Genomic DNA, 23,180 nt, shown 5'->3' on the forward strand with positions numbered 1-23,180 from the left:
GCTCCTACGTCACATTTTTGTATTTGTATATTTTAAGACACTTAAGATACCAGATTAGAATTGATATGTAGGGACTGATTTCCATCCCATTTCCTCCTTAAACGCCCAGCATTTTCTTCACCATGTAGCCAGGCATGCTGTAAAGGAACAGCCCTAGCATGGCCAGCAGTAGCAGTGCAATCACAAGCTTGATGACGAGCCACTTGTACTGGTTACACACTAGGTGGCGGATGGCCTTCAGAGGCATAAGGAACCACAACATGGCGATGTCTGGACGGCTGGTGAGGAAAAAACATATGAGAGTTTTGAGACAGTGTTAGGGATAGATTTAGAGTGTAGACTTAGTAGAGTGATTGAGAGTAAAGACTTAGAATAATTGCTTTGGTTTGATCATTCTTCCCAGTGACTGAGAATATAGACAATACATACACCCTACAAACCAGGATACTAAAATCATCACAGCCATATTTCTTAGAAGCGTGCATCTATTCGTAATTAAGCATCTCTTAAATAAGGAGCAGCTTAAGTTACAGACCTCTGAAGGATTTTCTTTCCAAGAAATCTTTTTGTAGTGGACTGTCTAGTATTGTCATACATAAATGAATATGAAGCCGAAGCTAGCCGCAAACAAAGTACTTCTGTATCCCATTTCATAGCAGGATCAGGGGCGGCCCGTAGCATAGGCAATATAGGCAATTACCCAGGGCGCAAATGCCAGAGGTGCGCAGCAGAAGAGTTTTTTTCTTTTTTCCCCTAAGTGCACCACCACACTAGCCTGGATACCAGCCTGAACTCCGCCCACAACATTTTTGGTCTGGGAGATTCAGTCTGGAGTCGAGCTAGTTGGGAAGGATTAAACGTTTCGAAAAAGTTGAGAAAGCAATCTAAACCAATCAAATTGTAAGGGCGGGCTTTATACGTTGATGGACAGATGACCTGATGATAGATAGAATATACATCGAACAAAGATGGCGCCGTCTCGGGAGCTTAGTGGGACATATTTGATATGATTTAAGCTATCTACACGACTTTTTTTATGTCTACATTGACTCGGTTAGTTGTGCATGTGCAACACGAATGTTGCCGAGGATAGCAGCTCTTAACTGAAGCACTCTAGACCATTATTGATAGGTTATGCTAACTAGCCTTGAGTGCTAATTAAGTAACGTGAGCAGGCATATCTCAACAGATATTGACAGCGCATTCATTTTGAAAGAGGAACAGAGAAACGCGATCAAGGCATTTGTCGATTGAAAAGATGTTTTTGCCGTCCTTCCTACGGGATCAGGTAAAAGTTTAATCTATCAGATGGTAATACTACGTTGCTCTGATTGGTTCTAGGTATCCAATTCAGGGAATAGGCATTTTCTTTCCTGGTTCGTTGAAACACGCCCCATAATCACAGCCCAATGGTTCAGTCTCAGACTCATATTCTGACTAGAATTATGAGTATGACATCGTCAGGCTACCATCACACGCTTATAGAGTCATGCCACCCTTCTAGTTAGCTGCTGGGCTATAACCAATCAAAACAGTCCATTGCTATGCATAGCCTCTCTGCTGAATATGCACTACCCCTACTAAAAGAATTCTAAAGGGTTAGCTAACGTTAGTCTATTTGCAGAGTGGCTTACACCTTCAGCAGCATGTATCAGTTTTGACAATTCAGGATCAGTTTTGTACAAAATACTAATGATCCAAAGAAAAGTTGCTAAAGCCTCATAATGTCAAAACAAATAAAATACATTTAGAAATTTAGATGACAATTGTCAGAAGGAAAGTAAAGCAAACTTTCCATTTCATGTAAACGGCAAATCTGTTGCAAACACTAACAAGCATAGACCCAAATGGGGTGAATAAAAGAATGCTGTTGTTTCAGAATTAATGCATCTATTCATGTATGCATTCAGTGTTGGTAACTTCAAATCAAAGAGATATTTAGGATTTAAAAGATAGGAAAGCTTTACATTGCATTCAATATTGTGATTTGAGTGCACAATTAAGCATTTCCCTACTCAACAAAATTATATGGGATGAATTTTCCTGTTGAACTCCATGTTAGCATCGTCAACTAGTCCAGCACAATAAGAACATACCAACAACTCATCGGATACAGGTGTCACAAATTAGTGTCTCAGTTTCTCATTTCTCCTCCAAACTTCTAATTCTAATACCTCTTCTAAATCGATTTCTTTGGAGCGGTTGGGTGGTTTGTTATTTCCACTTCGACTTATTTACTGCGTTAAGTTCCCTGTGATTACTTGACCAATTCATACGTTTCTATCTGGATAAGTTTGCTGCGTAGGCTACTTGCTATTTGCTGAGTGACAGTTCCCGTTGCCTAACACCATGACTGATTTGATCTTTTGTTCATGTCCAAAATGTGCCCCAATCCAATCATTCAGTAAATTACTGTTTTGTTCTGCAAACAAGATCATCCCCTCCCATGCATTCCATCAGTGACTGAGTACTTTGATTATTCAGCTAAATGCCGCTCCCCATTCATCCTGTGAATCACACGTCATTCAAAAGATTTGCCATGAAAGTGGGTTACATGCATCATGGAAGAGGGTAATATCACGTTGGACGAGTCATGGCCTGGCATTAAAGTGGGTTACTTGTATTATGGAAGAGGGTAATATCACGTTTGATGAGTCATGGCCTGGCATTGAAGTGGGTTACATAGGCCTACATTATGGAAATGGGTTACATACATTATGGAAGAGGGTAATATCACGCTTGATGAGTCATGCTTTGTCGTTCCCTTCAGAGTTCCGTTACCATTCTGCCACGATACATTTCCGTGCCAAACACTACACGCTTTAAAATAGCCTCAATCCAAAGAGTAATTACAGTATTTCATTCTTGATAATGTAGGATCATTTGAGATATGACTCCCAATGCTAACAAGAATTGTCGTTTAAAATAAATAAATAAAACATGTGCAATTTGCTGTAAGTAAAGACAGAAGGAAGCATGGAAAAAAAAGAAAGAAAATTAAACAAACTAACACTATCACCAGTGTCAAACACTGACCTCATCTCTCAACTCAGCTGAAACTTCAAATAAACTGAGTGACCTTGTTGTTGCAAAAACTCATCGCCACCATATTAGTGTAGGAATAGTCTATTTCAAATAGCTCGATAATGTTAAAAGTAATCAAGTACGACTATTGCCTGTCACTTATATAACTCTGTAATCGGAAATTTGAGTATTTGCAGCTCATCTCTTCTCCTGGTTTTAGTTTGCTTGCTTGAGACAAGCATATCTGTATTATAGACTGGCAAATTATTAAATATGGATATTTGTGACACTGATATCTCAACTGAAGCAGATAACATTGCATTAAATGGGTGTTGGCAGTTGGCTGCCTATAAAGCATCTAACTACTATCTGGGATCTAAAGAGCATTTCCAATCAAGGAGGCTGGCTTGAAAGCCAGCAATACAGTTTTGATGAGTTGGCAGCTATGTGTTTACCTTGAGGACTAGGTCATGGGGTCCAATTTGTCATGGATATGCAGCTATGTCTACAATTGATACTCTACTATACATACAATATGTGATCTGACAACTCTGTCATACTGTGTTCTGGTGATACCCCTATGGCCGTTAAATATATTCCCATTCTTTAGGGGACAATGTGGTCAGAGATGCAGACACAGTCACAACCAAGGCTTGAAACTCACCTTTTCAGTCCTACAGTTGAGGCACGAAAAGAAGTGCTTTGACACATCTAAACAGTGGTTGAAACACTAATTATCCAAACCATGTACGATACCAAGCCTGGGCTTTCCATTAGACCAATAGATTGTCTTTAGCACGCCAATATCAATCTTGTAATGGTTGCCCTTGTCCTACCAGCTCTGCCCATCAACCCTCCTTCAATATTATCTGTGTGGTTTAATCAAACACAGATAATTCTTAAACACACACACACACGCATACCTACGCGTGCGCATGCCCACATACACCACCTAGCGCTTTTGTTCTCACCTACCTTGTCTAAGAGTCATAGTTTCCAAAACATCTCAGGCTCTTGACCCTAAGGCCCTGCCACTATAACACTCCTGCCCGTTCATGTGTTAGGCCAATCACTCACCTCCTCATATCTGGATGCAAGCAACTTGAGAACCTGCCAGTCGTCTACGTATATAGACATCTTAGCTCTCATATGTTACATGATAGCTTGTTTATCCTCTCTGGTACCTACCCTCTTATTGTCTTCTACAACTTGCTCTGAATTGATTGCTCTAGTTTTCCACCAACTACATTATTCTCTTGTGCCAGCCTGGTGAGGATTGGCTTTCACTAGAGCCAGACTCTGTGTTACTTCCACTAATAGAGTGGTTTACCTCTGCATGGTCACCAGATACTTCCCTTGGGCCTGAGAGCTCCACTTTGCTGTAAAGTCTGTCTTTTTTTTTTTTAGAACAGTGTTATTTGTTAAGAACACAAATCAAAGGAAATGTCAGTGGAGTTAAAGGGACATAGTCATTTGAAAAGAGTTTCATAGACAGAACATTTAGTTGAGCAATTGAACAGATGAAGAAGTGTCTTTAGTTAAGGGTTGGAGATCAGGTTAAAGTTTGGGGTTAAGGTTAAGGAGTAGGTTTAGTTTAGATTAAGAAGGAGAGATTAGGCAACAAGGATTATAGGTTGGTGTTCAGGTTTCAAAGGTTAAATTTGAAGTAAAACTGACAGACAAGTATTGTCAATGTCTAATGAAGTCACGGTTATTTCTTGATGGTGTTGAAACAGATAGAGTTTTTATTTCTTAATTTATTTGTCCATTATCAGAATTAAAGCACACATTTACTGCACACTGTGCAGTAAAGACACTGTAAGGGACACTTTTATTGATTTGGAGAAAAGGTGGGAAATATCAATAAATACAAATAATGCACAATCACAGCTCAATCTAAGGCAAGCTCGAAAAAAAATAAAGTATTTTGAGTGCAGGACATTTTCAGTGCTGAAGTAATGAAACTATAATCACAACCTTAACTTGATTGGGCCTTCATGGCGGTAAGAAAAACACTACTTTGATTTACATGTTTTTAGTATGGGCTTTAGAGACAGTCAACTTGCTTCAGAAAGGTTTTAGTCCTTTTTAGTAATCTTAGTCAGGTCAAAACATCTTGGTTTGAATAGTCTTAGACTATCCCTATCAAATTCAAGTTCCTATCAAAATGTCTATTTGTTTTAATAAGCGAGGTTAGCGTTGTCTCTACTGACATCATTTCTCTCCATTATGTTTTCATATTTAAAACAGGCAATAAAACTAAGGGTAACATTGCCCTTTCACCACTCTACTTCTTCCTTTCCATCTTTTCTCATTCTCTGCACCACTCCCTGTCTCCTCCTTAAGCGCCCAGCATCTTCTTCACCATGTAGCCAGGCATGCTGTAGAGGAAGAGCGCTAGCATGGCCAGCACCAACAGCGCTACCACAATCTTGATGGCGAGCCACTTGTACTGGGTACAGACCAGGTGGCGGATGGCCTTCAGGGGTGTGAGGAACCACAACATAGCGGTGTCTGGACGACTGGTGAAGCAGAGATACAGTCAGTCAAAAAAGGATCCTTGTCATTATAATGTTATATGGGTCTTATGATTTTATTTATAATATTAAAATGTGGGCTAATTCATTCTAAAATACTACTTTTTCAAACCATTCTAACTACGCAGCTCAAGCCACTGGCCAGCAGAGGCGCTAGTATTCACATGCTGAACATGCTGTAACTACTACAATTAGATACACATTTCCATTGATCTACAGTTCATCAGTCATTCATGGTCATGGGTTCATATGGTTTGGGAGGACATATGTTCATATGTAGGTAAACATATATGTAGTGCAGGCTGCCTTGGATGAAAGCACCCACTATTAGAGGATTATTACAGGCTGTGCCCACAGGTAAAGCAGGTGCCATGCATATGTAGTAGGCTGCAACAGACAGACACCACCGCCGTCCAAAGTAGAGGTCGGCTGAATTCATCAGAATACAGTGAATGAATTAAGAGGCTTGGTCGATATACAAAGAAACTTGATGATATTTAAAGTGATGAAGGTCCCAATTCCAAAGAATGCCTGATATTTCAAATGAGAGAATAGCATATTCTGATTCAAAACTACGGTACAAGCTTACACATGCAGTACAAGGGCCTTTAACAGCTACTTACCATAAAAAGCAAGCTGAAAGTTCGCAAATCCGGACCATGAACGCAAAATTGCCATTTGCCAAAAATTGCCTAATAACATTCCATGACGCAGGGAGGAATCCATTTTAGGTTGTAGTGTGAACCCAATTCTTTCTGTTATTTAATTAACTACACTAATGTCTGACATGCAAAGTTTGAAACCTGGGCCTGATGCATAAAAGAAAATGCTTCTGCAGTTCCCATGAACTGAGTAGATGACATCTAGCTCTGAGAAACCAGATTTGAAGAAAGAAAAATCCCTGCTTCCTGTAGGTTCATTAAGGAAAGGAAAAGTGGTATGGGTTATCATAGGGTGTGGACCTGGTGAGTGAGAATGAAGGGAGTTTGGTGTGAGAGTGAGGTGAAAAGAGGACCCTGACTGGGCTTACTTTGGTTTCTCCATTGGCTCTGGCTCATTGCGTCCCTCCCCAACCGGACTCTTCTCCGCCTCCTCTCCTGTGACCAGGTGCAGTTCAGCCTCTACCTTACCCTGAGAGAGACACAACACAGGTTCTCCTAACGGGCACCACCACGAGAACACAAACACCTCTGACTGTAGATCTTCACAGGATTGATGCTCTTCTCTCCATGAACTTCTTATAAACCCAAGAGAACAGGAGTTTTCTCTGCAAATGCCCTTTCATCAATGGAGATCTAGCAAAACACACTCAAGCCTAGAGAACAATATCTGTTTTTATATGCTTCAGTGAAATTCCTTCTGAGGCAGAGGACTGCAGGTCTTCCTGAGAACAACATGAGTGTGGAGAGTAAAATCATCATAGAGAGGCTGCTGTTTTTTTAAGTTAGTCTGTCATAGACATAAAGTTTCACATACCGTGATCTCTATCTCATCATCCTCATTTCGGGCCAAAAATGGCCACCAGCCCTTGATCCTCTTCTGCTTGAAGATGGAGACCATTGGCATGTCCTCCTCATTCTCAACCATTTCAAGGGTGCACTGCTTTGCTGTCTTGGCCCCACGAACAAACCGATTGAGGTCTAGCTCAATTGCTCCTGCATACGACAGGGAACACATTTCTTACAGTAATGGGAGCAAAGAAAATGGTCATATGGCTCATAACTCTTTAAGGATTAGTTTAGGACTTTTTTCACTCTTGTGAAACGTAATGGTCCTCCTAAAGAATGACCAAGTTCAGCTTGTTGCTAGGTTACTGTTTGGTATGTTGGTATGTATGCCATTTGTTTGTGTCTAGGAATTAGCTGTGCGCATATGCCCACCACAGCTAGGGCAATATTAGTACAATGCCAGCAGTTTTTATACCACAAAACAACCATTTGGGACAGAAACCCGGATTATAAAGTGACTATAAGATACATACTCCAGTAGTAAATGTTTTACCATTCAAACTTACTCAGTGAAAATATTCAAACACGTAAAGAGTAAGGTTAAAGCATAATGACAAAAAGGATTTCCATACCCAAGAAGTCATCTGCAGAGAAGTGATCAGCATCCCACACTTGTATGTTGAGTCGGGGTGGGATCTTGTACTCTGTTTCATCCCACGCAAACATGGACTCCTTCTTGGAGATTACAATCTTCTCCTCTGCCATCAGGTAATCGAAGGGGTAGACATACCTCCAGTTGAAATTACCCTCTCCGGTCAGTGAGTGGTAGTGCACATCTGTGTCCTGCTTGTCTTCCTGCTGCCCTTTCAGCCAACTGACACAAAATAAGTTCACACTCAAGCTTAATTGACTGTTACCTTACCTTTCCTCATTCATGCTCAGAGGACCATTCTTAAAACACAGACTCATATCAATTGGTTAACATCAATATCCAAGTTTGTTTTTACCCCCTGACAAAAATGTCACTGGACTTCTCCCCCGTGAAGATGTCGTCATCTTCCAGAACGACTTCATCTGTGTTCCAGATGATTACCCTCAGCTCAAACCTGTTGGGGAAGACGCACACATCAGCTTCAGCAGAACAAACAATGTGTGCAGAATTATGATCACTGATCATTATCTTTTCAGGAAATCTTTACTAATCTTTGATAAGTAAAATTAGTTGATGTACTGTGTCTCAATCACTCAATCAGGGATTCAGAATCTCAAAGGAGCTATCTTACTTCTTTGGTTTCCTTGGAGAAATATCAAGGGCTGGACCAGGTGCTGCCATTTCCTTGGGGAACATATCCACCCACATCTCAATCCTGCCCTGTAGGACACAAAAACACCCAACCATATTACATTCTCCTTGACTACATTTCTGCTGTAACCGCCTGAGAACCAACCCATGGACTTGGGTCCTCTGCATTTGTTTTTCATGCATACCCTCTTACTCTTTTGAGCTATTTTGTACATTTTTCTTGGTTCCCAGGAGGATATGATATTTTAACAGTAATCCATACTAACAGTCCACCTAGGAGCAGTACCAATCAGGATCATAATGCAATCCTTAACTCAGCAGACTAGCTCTACCTGAGCAGTCCATACACTAAAAGGTGGCACCGGTTACCTGCTCGATCCCGGGCTTGTCTGGGTTGAGTAGCCGGCGGGTCTCTACGTGCTCAGGGACGAGCTTGCAGCCAACCCTTGGCATATCCTCCCAGTGGTTCAGCACCGTCAGGGCCAGGTGCTCATCTGACTGCTTCTTCAGACCTGTCCCAACAGCAAGTAATCAGTGAACTCAGATTGGACCACTTATGTTATCACTATATTTATGTGTGAACCATTTATCCTTGACCACACTGACCATTGTTTTCTATTATGATTATTATTATTACCTTTTTTATAGTTGGGCTTTTGATATCAGTTAGCCCAGGCATTTCTCTGGAAAATGTACTATTTGGTAATTGTTATTATTAATAATAATAATAATAATAATAATAATAATAATTTGGTAAGAGCCAGTTCAGAAAATGAAATACATCTTAGTTTGATACACCATTTTTCTCACTGATGTGGTTGCATTAACACGCACCGTTTTCATCCTCTATTTCAGTTGGTCCAAAGTAAACACGATTGGCCACCTTCACCCTCCCCCCGGGGCCGAAGTGTGGCCCATCCAGCTTGCCGTCCTTGCATAGTTTACTCAGGATCTGAGTGGGCTTCATTGGGTCTCTCCACACATTGTAGCCATATCTATAACAAACACATACGTCAGTGTGCAGAACATCAGATCCACAACCCCTTATTTACCAGATATGAAGTAATTGGTTGGTTAATGCACGGAGAACGTACAGGGAGTATGTTGAAGCAAGGCCACACGTGGCTCTGTGTTTGCTGTAGTAGCGGTTCTCCAGGTCAATCTTCGTCTCGCCGATAAGGTCATCAGTGCCCACTAGATCCCAGTCATAGATGGACACTGTCAGGGTGGAATCCATTGGGAACGTGGCTTCAATGTCGAAGGACCTGAGAGGAGAACACCAAGTCCGTTCTAGTGATTTTGTGGTAATGGCTTCAAGAGTCTATACTAGCATCCCAGCAGTCATTTGAAATAGTTAATGTGACATGGTTTGTATAGTATATAATCTTTCTGTAGGTGTGGAGCAGACTTGCACCTACGTACTTTCCAAATACAGGGTTCAGCTGTTTAGAGATGTAATTCTCTTTGTCTTTGATTTCACTTTTCCCCAGCTTAATAGCAACGTATGGATCTGCCTTCCCATTAATGTCTGCAGGGTGCAGATCTGTAGCCTGGGAGAGAAGAGGTGGAGGAGACACATATTTTAGGGTTGTAAGGTAAGAACAAACCTGTATTTTATGGACAGGTAAAATTGTAAGTAGAAAAACAGAAAAAGGAAAATTGGTGATCTTCTACTTGTAAGAAGAAAAACAGAAAAAGGAAAATTGGTGATCTTCTAAAGAAAGAAGAAAGAAAGTAAAAAGTTGAAACTAATTTTTGGTAGTATGCAGCATGTAGCTCGTTGACTCTGCTGTACCTACCCTGACAATATACACTCGGACTAAAATGTTCATGGGGTTGTTCTGTGGAATGTTCTGGAACATGCCCATGTTTGTGTCAGCCCCAGTCTCTCTGAGCATCTCATCTGACATTGGGACTTTGTATATACACATGGAGCCCTGCCACAGAACAAAAAATATCATTTAACAAAATCCAGTTGACATTGAACATATGTATCATTGTTCATTGATCTCACATCTAAATATAACTTCTCTTACTTTAAATTTGCCAACAAGCCTGTCGTCATCAGGCATGTTTTGGTCATCATCATCACCACCCTTCCCCCTGTACAGGTTGAAAGAGTGGAGCCAGTCCTCAAAGCCGTCAAACTCATTGTCTAACTCCCTGTTATAAACCTGGAGAGTTCAGACCACAAGAGAGTTGAGGGGAGAAGAAGAAAGGAACTAGAACTACTTACAGTTTCAGCATAACACAACAGATGACGATACGTTATCTAAGTGTCCACTTGAGCCTCCATTTAGTACTACACATCCCATGCTTATACCGTTTAAAGTAGAAATGTTCTGGAGAAAAAGCAACCAACTAGTGAAAGTTGATAAGGCCTCTATGCAGGTAAGTGTGTTGAGGGCCAGCTTCTGAAAAGTCTCTACAGCCTCTACCTTCAGCTCGTTTAACCTTGGGCGCTTCTTCTCCGCCGGCCCATCCAGATTTGCTGCTGCTGCTGCGGCCGCCGCCGCTGCCTTCTTCTTCTTCCCTTTTTTCTTTCCTTTTACAGGAGATTCATCAGGGTTGATTTCTGAGCAGAGGTGAGGTGGGGGGCGGGGAGGAGAGGAGAGGAGAGGAGAGGAGAGGAGAGGAGAGGAGCAGGCACAGCACTCCAGACATGAACTCTTCATGAAAGTTGCCAAGTACTTTCAGCATTCTGCTTTGGATTCTAGAACTACTGGGTTCTTAGTCATGTTCTAGGGCAACCCATACTGCACTCGTGTTGTTTGTTTGCATACAGTATGTTCACTCGCAGTTTAAAAGTTAATTTATGTAACATTTTTAAATTACTATTTATATAAATAATAATTATCCAGTAGTTTTATGTGTATTTGTATGTGTGTTGACTTATAATTTCCTTTAAATTGGATTACAAAATTAATTGATAACGAATTGCTATCATTTAATTTAACTTATTTACATCTGATGTTGTTTTGACAACTTTCATGGCAGGCATGTGCTTGGTTGTCATGCCAATAGGACAGGAGGGCCAAGGCCTCTGTTTTACCACTCTAGATTGAGATCCAGATTGAGACACAATTAGATCTGGTAAAACAGAGGCCTAAACCATTATGTTCATATTGTGTTTAATGAACCATTCATGTCTGTTTCACATTTTACTGCTTTATGCAGTAATGGGATTTAGGGTAAGAGGGTTGGGATAGTCTGGAAGTTACTGTTATAAGAAGAGGGGGAAAGCTGCTCAAAGTGATGTACTGTATTACAAAATCAATTAAGCTACTCCTGCTTTTAAGAATATATTAGCAACATAGTTGTTAAGAAGAGAGTTGCATGCAAAGACTTGAGGAAGAGCGATAATGAGAGGGCATCTGCAAATAAAGCTGCAGATCAATGAAGTTTCTGATTTCAGGGTTGGGCTGGAAGGCCATTGCCTTTCACAACAATCTCATTGTCACCACTTGGACTCCCACAGTTCTATATGCCATCTGAGGTAAAGGTTTATAAAGATGTTTGCTCTCTGAGTTAGACTGCTCAAAATATCTTTAAAAGATTTAAAAATGTTTATATTTTTTAAATTTTGTGTTTAACTGCAAGCTGTTTAAAAACTTAGAAATATCTGCCAATATGGTTCTTTAATACATTAATCATATATGGGGCCAAACTCATTTAGTTGAATTTGATTTTAGTTCATTAAAGCAGTTTAGTTTAAATGGTTTTAGTTGTATCATTATCTACTACACCTTACAACAGGATATAAACTTAATAGCAAAGAAACTGCTATCAAATGACAAGATAAACTCATAGTAATGTTTCCTAAATGTTGTAGTACTTGGAGTGGGCAAGTGACTCTGCAGTTGTTTTCCTGTGTTTGTATACAGTTATCGTTGTGGTGTTGTTACCTCCCCCTTCAGGTGGATGATCCGCATCCTCGTCTCTCTCAGCCTCCGCCAGAGCAGCTTCCTGGGCCTTTAATATCTGATAACAAATACAAATACACAGAGAATGAGAGAGAGAAAGGCAGAGAGAGAACATGATCTTTGCTATTTTGCTTAATACAAGACACAACCAAGAGAAATTTGGACCGATGTCTGTTCACTAATTGGCTAACGGACTGATTTTACAATGAGAAGTTTTAAGGGACAAGATGTCTGGACCCAGAGCTCTCACCTCCTTCAGCGTCTCAATGGAGGCGAAGTACTTGGACCACCAGTCCAGCATGCTCTCATCCACCTCCTCCTCCTCCACCTCTGCTCCCTTACCCTTCTTCTTCTTTCCCTTCCCAGTCTTATCATCATCTGGCTGTAAAAGAGAAGAACACCATCTGAGCAAAACCACCTGTCACTGTTTTTTTAGCATTTCTGCTATATTCAGTGTGGCTCAAACTATACTTCAATGCCAATGCAATATTCCAAATTGCCAACTAAAATGTTAAGTGTTAAGGTCTTTACCATGTCAACCTTGACCACTGCATCAGATGCCTGTTTTAAAAAAAGGTAAGAGTAAACAGCATGAAATGTCCACTGTGTAATTTGACAATGACTAAAATATATTAGTGTTTCGTTAGATGGAACATTTGATTGAAATAATAAAAAATGCTGAATTAGGTGTCTCTGCAACAGGACACTTACAGAGTCCAGTTTGACCACAGTCTCCATCTTCTTCACGGGAGGCTCTGGTTCTGCGTTACAGATGATCTCATCTGGAACAGTAATATCCTGAGCCTCAGTGTTGAGCCCTCAAACCACACTGAGTTTATCACCTCCACTGATAATAACTAAGATATCATCCGCCGAGCATGTTTCACTTCAAATCATATCATCCAAACTCATATCATGCCTATCAATTCCTTCATTTAATTACCAAATGGTACAGATTTGATGTATTAGATGTACGTATAAAGAAAGAAAAGTTTAAGAATTACAAAAAGGAGAGATTAGATGAGTCCACAATACTGACTCACTATCTCAGCAGGGCAGGACATACCGTTGTGAGAGTAGTTGTTGGCATGCTTGTCTTGGGGACGATAGATAAACCTGCGGAGTGTACTGACAGCATTGGAGCCCACCAGCGTGTAGCGGCCGAAGGCACGGCAGTCCACCACACGGATGTTGAGAGGAGGGTGCAGAAGCTCATTTTCAGGCAGGTCCTGTGGGACAGAGGCTGGGTGAGGGCTGTGGTCTGCTGGCAAAGCTGAAATAGCCTCCCATCTGCACTGCCTCTGGTGTGTTAACCTGTCCATAATGCCTCCAACCTTTGCCATCTCAGGCTTGTGTAATGTCAACTCTACTGTCTATTTCCTCAACCCCATGCATATAGTATCCTCCTCAATTAGAACAACCTGTCCAACGCATAATGTGTTCACAGAATGATTACTGGGGTGAGTACATGACGTACTGATGGGATACCTTGGCAATGTTATCCAATGGATCATATGTAATACATTTCACTTTAATTCAATTTACATTTCACTCTTTCAATTTTGCAAACTAAGTGGAGTATGAGAATACTAGTACTAAAAGAAAATGTTAATTTGGTATGTGAAAAGTTCAACTGCAAAGTGTCTAAGACGCAACAAAAAATATTTTTGAGATCTGTATTTGTAAATATGTCTAGTCCTCTCTTTCTCTGTGCTTCCGGTCTACACAAGAGTGCTGTGCGGCAAATACATGCTGCATGCTCTACTGGCTCTGCACTATTGTGACATATCCCTTCAGTATGCTTCTATGAATGGCTAGTGTAGTGCCAAATTTTGACAGCTTACCACTTCAAACCACTTGACCAGGGTGCCAAAGTTTGGATTTTTCTTGTAGTTCTGGATGAGGGCAGATTGCACCCCTTTTCCAGCACACTCAATGTCCACTCTTGGTCTGTCCACCTGTGCCAAGTTCACCCGCTTCAGATCGCGCAGGCCCCAGAACAGCACCTGAGGGCAAGAGGCAGGACCTTTAATATGACAGGGTACATGCAGAGTAGCAAAGTTGCAAATTGTATGTTGCTGTGCACAATTCAGTGTACATGCAGAGGAGCAAACTCCATAGAAAAGTGGATTCAGTTTCTAAATTACAAAAGTTGCAAATTCGGCTGTGCCAATTTTGATAGTGGTATGTGGATTTAATGATATGCCATGCCACAGATGCATAAACATTACATTATTTAATTATCATCAGTCAGGTGACCATGTCAGCCACTCACCTCGATGCGGTACTTGCTGAGGACAGGGCGTATGCCAATAGGTACAGGGAGGATGGGCCCACGGTCCAACTCAGTAGGCCCATCAATCGGAGGCAGCTCTGACTTCCCACCAGGTCCAATCTACGAGAGACACACCAGCAGTCGGACATTTTATATTTCTGCTGTCAGTCAATGCAGTTGTTAAGAAGATGTTATGTTAGGTAAGTAGTGTAAGTGCATTTTACAATAAGAACCTACAACTTATGTACTTATGTGTCTTAGTGGGTGTATACATGTGGGTGATTTGTTTATGTGTGTGAGCATGTGTGTGTGAGCATGTGTGTGTGAGCATGTGTGTGTGAGCAGGTGTGTGTGAGCAGGTGTGTGTGAGCATGTGTGTGTGCTATAAGGGTCACCTGTAGGAGTTCAAAGGCCGCCAGCATTTCTCCGGCTGTGCAGTTTCCTCTGTAGATCTGGTAGTACTCCAGTTGGGGTGGGAAGCGCGGGGGTCCGTAATACTCGTCTGACATCTTGGTGATGGGCTTAGCAAATGTCCGACCCATGAACTCTGCCTTGCCCTACTCAACAACAACATCATAACAACATCAACAACAACATCATTCAGAGCTAAGATCATTTTCTTCAAGGAGAGTCAGAAGTATGCAAGCAACAAGGCAATAACAGATGTGATTAATATGCAAATACTGAGATGATACTGTAAGTATTCACGTGTCAACATACCACAGCATCTTGATCATAGATCTCTATGACAATGATTGGTGGGTCGTCTCTCAGCTCACAAGCTTCCCCGTAGAGCTCCACATTATCAAACACCATCAGCTGGTCCCAAGTGGGACAGAGCGTCTCATTCAGGACCTGCAGAGAGAGAAGTCACAGAGTCAGTGCTATATAATATTTGTACGTCTCAAAATACATCTCATACTGTTAGATAACTAAGCTTGTGTCCGCTAGCCATGCTAGTGCTTCACTGTTCAGGGTAGACAGTGCCTGAAGACCAGGGCACTGGTACTTGATGCAGTCGTTGATAATGTGATCAGCCGTTTGCTCTGGGGCCCCACAGGGGCAGTCTGGAGCATCACATAAGTTCATCCTTCATCCATAGTCAGTGCTGATCACCGATCACCGAGTGTGAGGCTTCTGTTCTGAGGGTATCTGGGTATATATGGAGGTGTAGGTATTTGTATGACCCCCTCACATGTGCCTTTAGTGAGAAGGCTTATGACTTACCTCGGTGACCTGGCTGTGTGTGGAGAAGAAAACCCTGGCGAAGGGGTCAGAGAGGCCACTGCTGTCTGCAGCAAAGAGGCTGCGAGCTTGGTACATATGCACCCTCAGCTGGAAGACCTGCTTCACTGGGGGGAGAAAAAGGGGGAAATCAGGATCATTTCAAGTCATGATGTGGATTTTATGAATAGAATGTCTATTTCTAATTCTGTGGCTGATGTGGAGGTAGTAACCCTGTTACAGCTAGTGTGTCTCAGCCTCTGTGAAGTGTTATTTCTAGAAGGTCCTGGTGCCTTGAGGGTGATACTATTACACTAGAGAAAGTTGGGGATGTGTGAATGTGGTTCTGATATAGTTATGTTATGTTATGCATGTTGATAAAATATTGTAGAGTTTCTGGTGCAGTGGATGATGTGGTTCTGGACGCTTACTAGTATAGATCAGGCTGATGGGTGGGGCAGCCTGCATGCCAGGTCCTGTTGAGACTTTGGCCTCCTCGAAGCCATTTGGTAAACCCGCCAGAAAGTCCCTGCGCTGGCGACTCAGGCCCAGCCACAGGTACATCTCAGTCTTAGCCTGCACCGTCCACCCGGCCGGTCCAAACGACTTCTTACCGGGCAGCTGGAGCAGGATAGCAAGAAAAGCAAAGATGTGTGATTGTGAGCCCAGGATCTTAAGATTAGTTACTATAGAAATAAGTATTTGTCTGAATAATTAAATGTTTCTTGGTTTATAGTGTAATAGTGTTTTATGGGGAACCATGAAGACGAAGACCCAGACCCAGACCCATTTGATTACAAGGTCAAAAGACATGCAGAATCACCTTGAGGAAGATGGTCTTGACTTTAGCACAGTCTTTCCCTTTCTCTTCTTCCACCGGAGAGTAAAGGATGTCTTTTGAGGGAACTTGTGCGTAGGCAATGCGCTTGTTGTTGCTCAGCATCCAGATATAAATGTCTGGAACACTGTGTTGCGGCTGAGAACATACGATGCAAAAGTTTAAACATCAATTTATACCTACATACTTTATATAACATATTAATGAATTGAATTATGGTCCGGCCCAGACCATAGAACTGCATTGTGCTAGGCGGTTAAATGGAACAACAGGTTTGTTTTTCTGTCCTACACATGACCATATACCATGGAAATGTATTTGAACATGATGGCAGTACCAGCTGCTTATAAAAACATGCTTCAGAAAGTGGAAAATTGTTGCATAATGTACCTCTACTGCCAGGAAGCGTAGCTTTTGCAAGAAGTTCTGCACCAGCTTTATCTTGTCTTTTACTGTATTCTTCTTCACCTGTGAGCGAATAGTCTTTGCTTGCTGACCCATTGTTTCCTGTGATGTGACATCAGAGAGAGAGAGAGAGAGAGAGAGAGAGAGAGAGAGAGAGAGAGAGAGAGAGAGATAGAGAGAGCAAGCTTGTTAGGGACTGATTGCTTATGTATGTACACCTTGATGTATGTACACCTTGATGTATGTACACCTTGATGTATGTACACCTTGATGTATGTACACCTTGATGTATGTACACCTTGATGTATGTACACCTTGATGTATGTACACCTTGATGCAGAGGAACTTCCCACAGTGAGGTTATTGTGAGGACACTGAGAATCCAAGGAAATCCTATAAATCTCATAAGCTAATTCAGGGCTCTTACCAACTCCCTCATGCAGAACTTCAGTCGCTCCCGATCAAGCTTGGTCTTCCCTGCCTGATTCTGGTCCTTATTCGCCAGGTTGAGGAACATACTAAATTGGGGGATAGTGGTGGTGAGATAAGGGCATGTCAGGAATGATGTGGAGATGCCAGGGATTTCTTTTGATGAATAATAGTGTAATTGGTTCTTAGATAAGTAAATTGGTAAATTAGTAAAAAAAAAAATTAGAAGATCAGTCGGTGAGTGCTTGATTGCGCATGGGCATATCTGTATCTAGTATCTGTAAATAGATAGATTTGTCCAAACCTGCAGCCGATGCTGAGCTCCTCCAGGACTCCTCTGAGTCTGCGTTCTGGATACGCCTTCTCCGTCTTTATGACCTCCTGCACATCATTCAGTCCCTCTTCCTGTTAAACCAAAGCAAAATAATTAATTATCTTATTGAACACTTCTGATTTAATTTTTAACCTTTCTACAAGTTCAGTAAAGCAAGAATGAATTGCTGGTGAATAACTGACCAGTTTATCTGCTATGTTGTCAATGATGTTGGAGTTGTATAGGCGTCTCCTCTGATCCTGCCACCAGCTCCTGATATAGATGCAGGGCTTCCTCTCAAAGTAAGGCAGGTGGAAGTAGTTCCTACACATATACCATACAATGTCTCATGTATCAGTGCACAGGCAAGTCAACAGTCAAGTATTTGATGTGTAAAATATCTGCCTTTACAGGCCTCTCAAATTGATGATTGATCTCACCTATCAGTGATGAGGGGTTTCATGGGTGGTGTGGTTGCTACGGACACCAAGTCTCCATTATCCTCCATCTCTTCATCACTGGAGCCCTGGATCAAGTCAGTCTCCTCTTCATCACTGTCCCCGCCTCTTTTCTTCTTATTCCGTGACTTGGGTTTGATCACCCCATCTAACTCATTGCCATAGTAACCTGTTGAAAATTATATTTTGTGAGCATGTCTTCAGTCATATATTTTTCAACGTGTAAAAAAGTTTTTAAAAAAGGCATGGGTATTCTGACCTATGGTGACCTCAAAATTGATCGGCTTATCACCAATCTTCCTGTCAAGCATGGTGGCTTCAAGGAAGGACCCAAACAGTAAGAATTCTTCGACCTTTCCAGTAGCATTCTAAAGAAGAAAACAAATTCCATGTCAATATTTACATTGTATGAAACTGTATGAAAAACACATTAACACAGGTTTAAGCTTTAACTTCCACAATGTTAATTTAATTCAGTAAAAGCCCTTATAAACTGATTCAGTTAATTAAAATGTCATTGAGGAGTTTTTGTCTTAAATTAGCGAGCTACAGCAGTTGGTAGCCCTGTAAATACAAATAATAGCCCTGTTAAAACTGATATAATCTACCTAACTTGGTAACTGACATATTTCGGCGATATCATGAATTAAAAGTTGCTCTTACATTTTTTGCAACCTAACCTTGGTCTGCTGACTAAAATGCCTGGGGGCTAATTGGAATGACACATTTGTGTTACCTCCCCTTCACATTAATATATTAGATTCAAATACATTTTTTGAGGATGTTATAGCCTGCACACGTGTAACTACAAAAATATCTACTTAAAGGTAAAATCAGATGTACTGTTGCTTTACAATATGCTGTCTTATCTATGTTATTACCTATTTAGCATTACCTCACACCACAGAATTCTAAATGAGGATTTTATATTCCACCTACCACTAAACTCCCCAATCACCTGTGCATGTCTAATTCCCCAATCACCTGTGCATGTCTAATTCCCCAATCACCTGTGCATGTCTAATTCACCTCCAGACAAAAGACGGCTATACCCAGCATCACATGAATAATGCATGAATTACTTTGAAGTAAATGTGATCAATAATTCACTCTTACAGCAACATGATGACTGTATTTCATCCATCTGTTGCCTCTAGCTGTTTAGAGAAAGGTGTAAAGGAAGATAAAATCTCTCCCCTCACTCCCCCCAGCCATATCCTCCAGTCTGACAGAAAGCTGAACCCCCTAACCCCCTACCCTCCCCCCCAAAAATCACTCAGGACTCTGTACTTTTAGCACTTGTTGACATTTAAGATACTTATTTATGAATATTTATGTTTACTTAGTTTTAGGAAATCTATTATCTGTTGTGCCTGTGCACCTTTATATGTTTCACCGTGGGAGAGTGGGAAACGTCCTATCGATTCCTTTGTGTGTCTTGACAAATTGAGTTATTGAAAATAAAGCTACTTTGACTTTTGACTTTGACTAAAGGAGAGGAGACGCACCTCAGCAATTTTGGGCACTCCCTCCACCTGCACCTCCGTGGAGGTCACTATGTCTGGTGAGCCTGTGTCCAGGATCTCCACGGCTAGGCTGATAAGGAGGCGGGCCCTGAATGAGACCCCCTCGCCCAGGCCCTCATTCAGGTCCTGGTACTCATCCATGATGGAGTAGTTCCTTGTGGAGCCATACATGTTCACCCAGGCAGGACCCAGCGTGGGCAGGAAGCCTGGAAGCACAAGAGATTCATGGAAACAGATCCTACCCAGGTAGCAGATCACACTCGATCAACACTAGGCCCGAATCAGTCCTAGAGGCAATCCTTCTCCTGGTCATTCTTTCAGCAAATTTTCAGGGTTTTACTTGTAATAAATTACATATTTCTTGTGATCCATAATTAGCATACATCTACAAATCTTCTTGTTTGATTTTATCTTTACAGCAGCTAACATATTTTATAAACGTTGCTTCCAGCTGTAAACAGAATCATTCTCACCTTTGTCGCCATCATTAGCAATGTTTCTAAGGTCAATGAAGTGTGTTCCTATTGCCACATCATTAACTTTGTCTGAGTCACGGATCTGGACTTTCATTCTCTTGCATAGAGGGGGGAACATTTCTGTGAAGACGACTTGTTCATTCCATATGGGCTCATAGTTGCTTTTCTGCACTGTGGTCTTGCCCTGAAATGATCAACAAAGTGTCATAACACCATGTCCATATCTCAGAATTTGTATTTTCTTTTTTTTTTTTTTACATGCATTAGCCTTGCTACCATGTCAACATTATATGTTTATAATCAAATCAAACACCTTTAAAAGTGATTCAGCACTTGGTAAATGCCAGTCTATCAATGACACAATTATCTCAATGTGGAATTAAAAAGAACAGTCATACCTTCTGGCCAGCAAACAAGACTTGAACATATGGATCCAAGAGGTCTTTGTTTTCTCCAATGATAGCCTTTTTCACATTGGCCATAAGGCTGGCGTTCATCTTGGGTAGCCCCTCAGCCCTATAGATTTTCACATAATACCGCGCCCACTGTCTCTCCATGGGCACACCCTCAGGTAGCAGAAGGTTCCTGAAAACGAAAGAAAGAAATAACAATATGTATGCTGTCTACATGTTCATGTCAGCTGGTAGAGAGAGTTTAGTTTGTTATCGCTCTAGGGTTTCACCTATTATTTTGCATGAGCATGCACAGTATACTGTATTGTATATTTATCTTAAGTAAGGTTGTTTAGGTTATTGTATGGTTATTACCTGTTAATTATGTTCAGAGTACTTGTACAGAGTGTATACCATGATATGTTATACTATGTTATGTTAGGGTAGGTTGTGCGCTGCCTTGTCCTAAGAATTTCAGGGCCCAGTCTGATCCTGTGTCATTTTTGGGCATCTGACAATAAAAGACTTGTAACTTGTAACACAGGTCAGGTAGCCTTCTGTGTGTCATTAAGTGTTTTGGGGGATGGGGGTGGGCGTGTGCAGGCAGTCCTGTACTCATCCTCACCCCTCTATGTCATCCTCATCTGTTTCAGTGGACTTGTGGGGTGTCTTGATGTTATCGCCCTTTGCAACCACAGCGACATCACACTTCACATAACCCTTGCAGCCAGCTGTGATATCCTCAGGGTCCAACAAGATGGCCCACTTGTGGTAAAAATTGTGCTCTGAAAATGAATGAAATACAACCATATAATTGAGTAATAATCTTATAGATCATTGATTGCGGGTGGTCACAACAGTAATGTGTGTCACACTCAGTCTTACCAGGCTGTGAGTACACTGTGCCTACATCCATTTTGAAAGTCCCAACTAGTGTGCCACTTCTCAGAAGGTTCTTAGAGTGAATGACCTAAGGGAAGAAATTATGTTTGCCTTATGAACAGATAAACAGGATAAAATATCACCCACATAGTCAATGGCCAGTAAGACTCACCGAAACCTTCAGGATCTTATCAAACATCAGATCAGGAGGGACATGGAAGTCGAAGACAAAGTACTAATAAGAGAAGGAAAAAGAGAATCATGGTTATTGAGTGACCATTGTAAACCTTCTTTCATTTAAAAACTGTCCACATTAAAATACATTTATTTTCCATAGATCAGGGTTGTTAGTTTCACGGTCACCTCGTTGTAATATGGGCAGTTGGTTGACTCCTTCATTGATGTGTATTTCTTGTCATCTCCAATCTCCACGCAGACAACAGGGTCCATATTAAGGCCTACCAGCTGCCTGGCCTCAATGACTGTTACACTCACCTGTAAAAACACAGAAAGCATTTTTTTTTTTTTATAACTGGAGGAAAAGACCATTCCTGGAAATAACAGCCGTTCGGTGCAAAGGAAAAAGAGAGATTGCACACTGAATCACCATCAGTGAAGAATTCTCTAACATGACCCTTTATTTTGTATTTCCAGCAGAGGGCGCTGTGGCAGTGCAAAGTTCTGTATCCGAAGTGTAGGCATGCGGCCTGGTACTAACTGGGAGTAAATTAAGTTGCATTTTAGCAGGGATTACGGCAAACTTACTTGGAAGTCCATCGGTCTTCCAGCACCAGGCTCCATTTTTATGTCAGGCTTAGACCTGTAGGATTGTGTGCAAACCAAAGTTACTTTTTACCCATGTGTTGGTGATGGTTTACTGAGCTTGACACTAAACCTCTTTCAGTGACAGAATTGAATGTTCATGGTCATCTCACCTCTTATTAGATACATTTGTGGTTACCGCGGTAACAGAGGCCAGGGAGATTGTGTCAGGGTCTCGGCCTGCAAACCTGCGGTCCAGGTCCTCTGTCTCCAGAACAGCTGGCTCATCTGGGAATGACAGGGAAAAGAGTTAAGGATATTGCTTGTGACATTACCCAGATGTTAAATGTTGTATTACAGAAATGTAGAATAGTGAAGACCCAGACAGTCTCACATGTACCACTGCTGAAGTATATCAATTACAAAGCATATTTAAAGTAAACCAACCATCCCACACACCACAATCATGTACATGTCACTGTTTAAAAAGAAATTGTGTTGATCAAGAGGATATCTCTATGTGTCAATTTCCAACTGTATATAAATAATAACCTATTTAAAATAATTGTGATTGCACTGATGTGACTGGCTATCAGGCCTAATTCTCTTCTGTGACACTCACCATGACTTTGACCTTTGTCTTTGGGCGCCTTTGACTTGCTTTTCTTCATGGCTGCCAGGAGTTTGGTTTCACCTCTGGAGGCACAGGTAAGACAGGTAAGACAGAGGAGGCGCTCATATCAAAGCAGGATGTTCTACTTTGACACTGTTTGTTTCTTCTGTCTGGTCCAAGAGGCCTTAAAGGCCATGAGTGAGTCATCCATTCCCACAACACTGATGCAATATCTTGTAAGGAGGTCCAATACAAGTCTGTAGCAAACATTAAAGGTCATAATGCATGAAATTGAAAATTAAATCCTTTCATAAAGAGGACTCCTTTTTATCTTTTACAGATTTGCAGACAA

General features: G+C 41.3%; 1 protein-coding gene across 1 annotated transcript; it reads right to left on the minus strand.

The window, feature by feature from the left end:
* Window positions 1-97: 97 nt before the first annotated feature.
* On the minus strand, window positions 98-22,501 carry LOC308374465 (otoferlin; the record flags this gene model as incomplete). Its single annotated transcript, XM_080850246.1, has 39 exons — window positions 22,389-22,501; window positions 22,219-22,273; window positions 21,817-21,948; window positions 21,626-21,688; window positions 21,457-21,541; window positions 21,197-21,356; window positions 20,578-20,764; window positions 20,177-20,363; window positions 19,686-19,909; window positions 18,437-18,545; window positions 18,160-18,346; window positions 17,923-18,043; window positions 17,711-17,811; window positions 17,405-17,495; window positions 16,963-17,079; window positions 16,558-16,710; window positions 16,166-16,355; window positions 15,738-15,862; window positions 15,231-15,365; window positions 14,906-15,067; window positions 14,511-14,630; window positions 14,080-14,241; window positions 13,302-13,464; window positions 12,947-13,017; window positions 12,767-12,796; window positions 12,486-12,617; window positions 12,195-12,293; window positions 10,349-10,486; window positions 10,112-10,249; window positions 9,735-9,862; window positions 9,407-9,577; window positions 9,147-9,307; window positions 8,682-8,824; window positions 8,293-8,381; window positions 8,017-8,115; window positions 7,642-7,883; window positions 7,038-7,216; window positions 6,592-6,692; window positions 98-278 (listed from the first exon to the last, which is right to left on the minus strand). The coding sequence occupies exons 2-39, from the start codon at window positions 22,252-22,254 to the stop codon at window positions 98-100; spliced, it is 5,112 nt and encodes a 1,703-aa protein (XP_080706372.1). The 5' UTR covers window positions 22,255-22,273; window positions 22,389-22,501.
* Window positions 22,502-23,180: the final 679 nt, after the last annotated feature.

This window comes from Sprattus sprattus (genome assembly GCF_963457725.1).
Source record: "Sprattus sprattus genome assembly, chromosome: 13".
In the NCBI taxonomy this organism is placed as follows: Eukaryota; Metazoa; Chordata; class Actinopteri; order Clupeiformes; family Clupeidae; genus Sprattus; species Sprattus sprattus.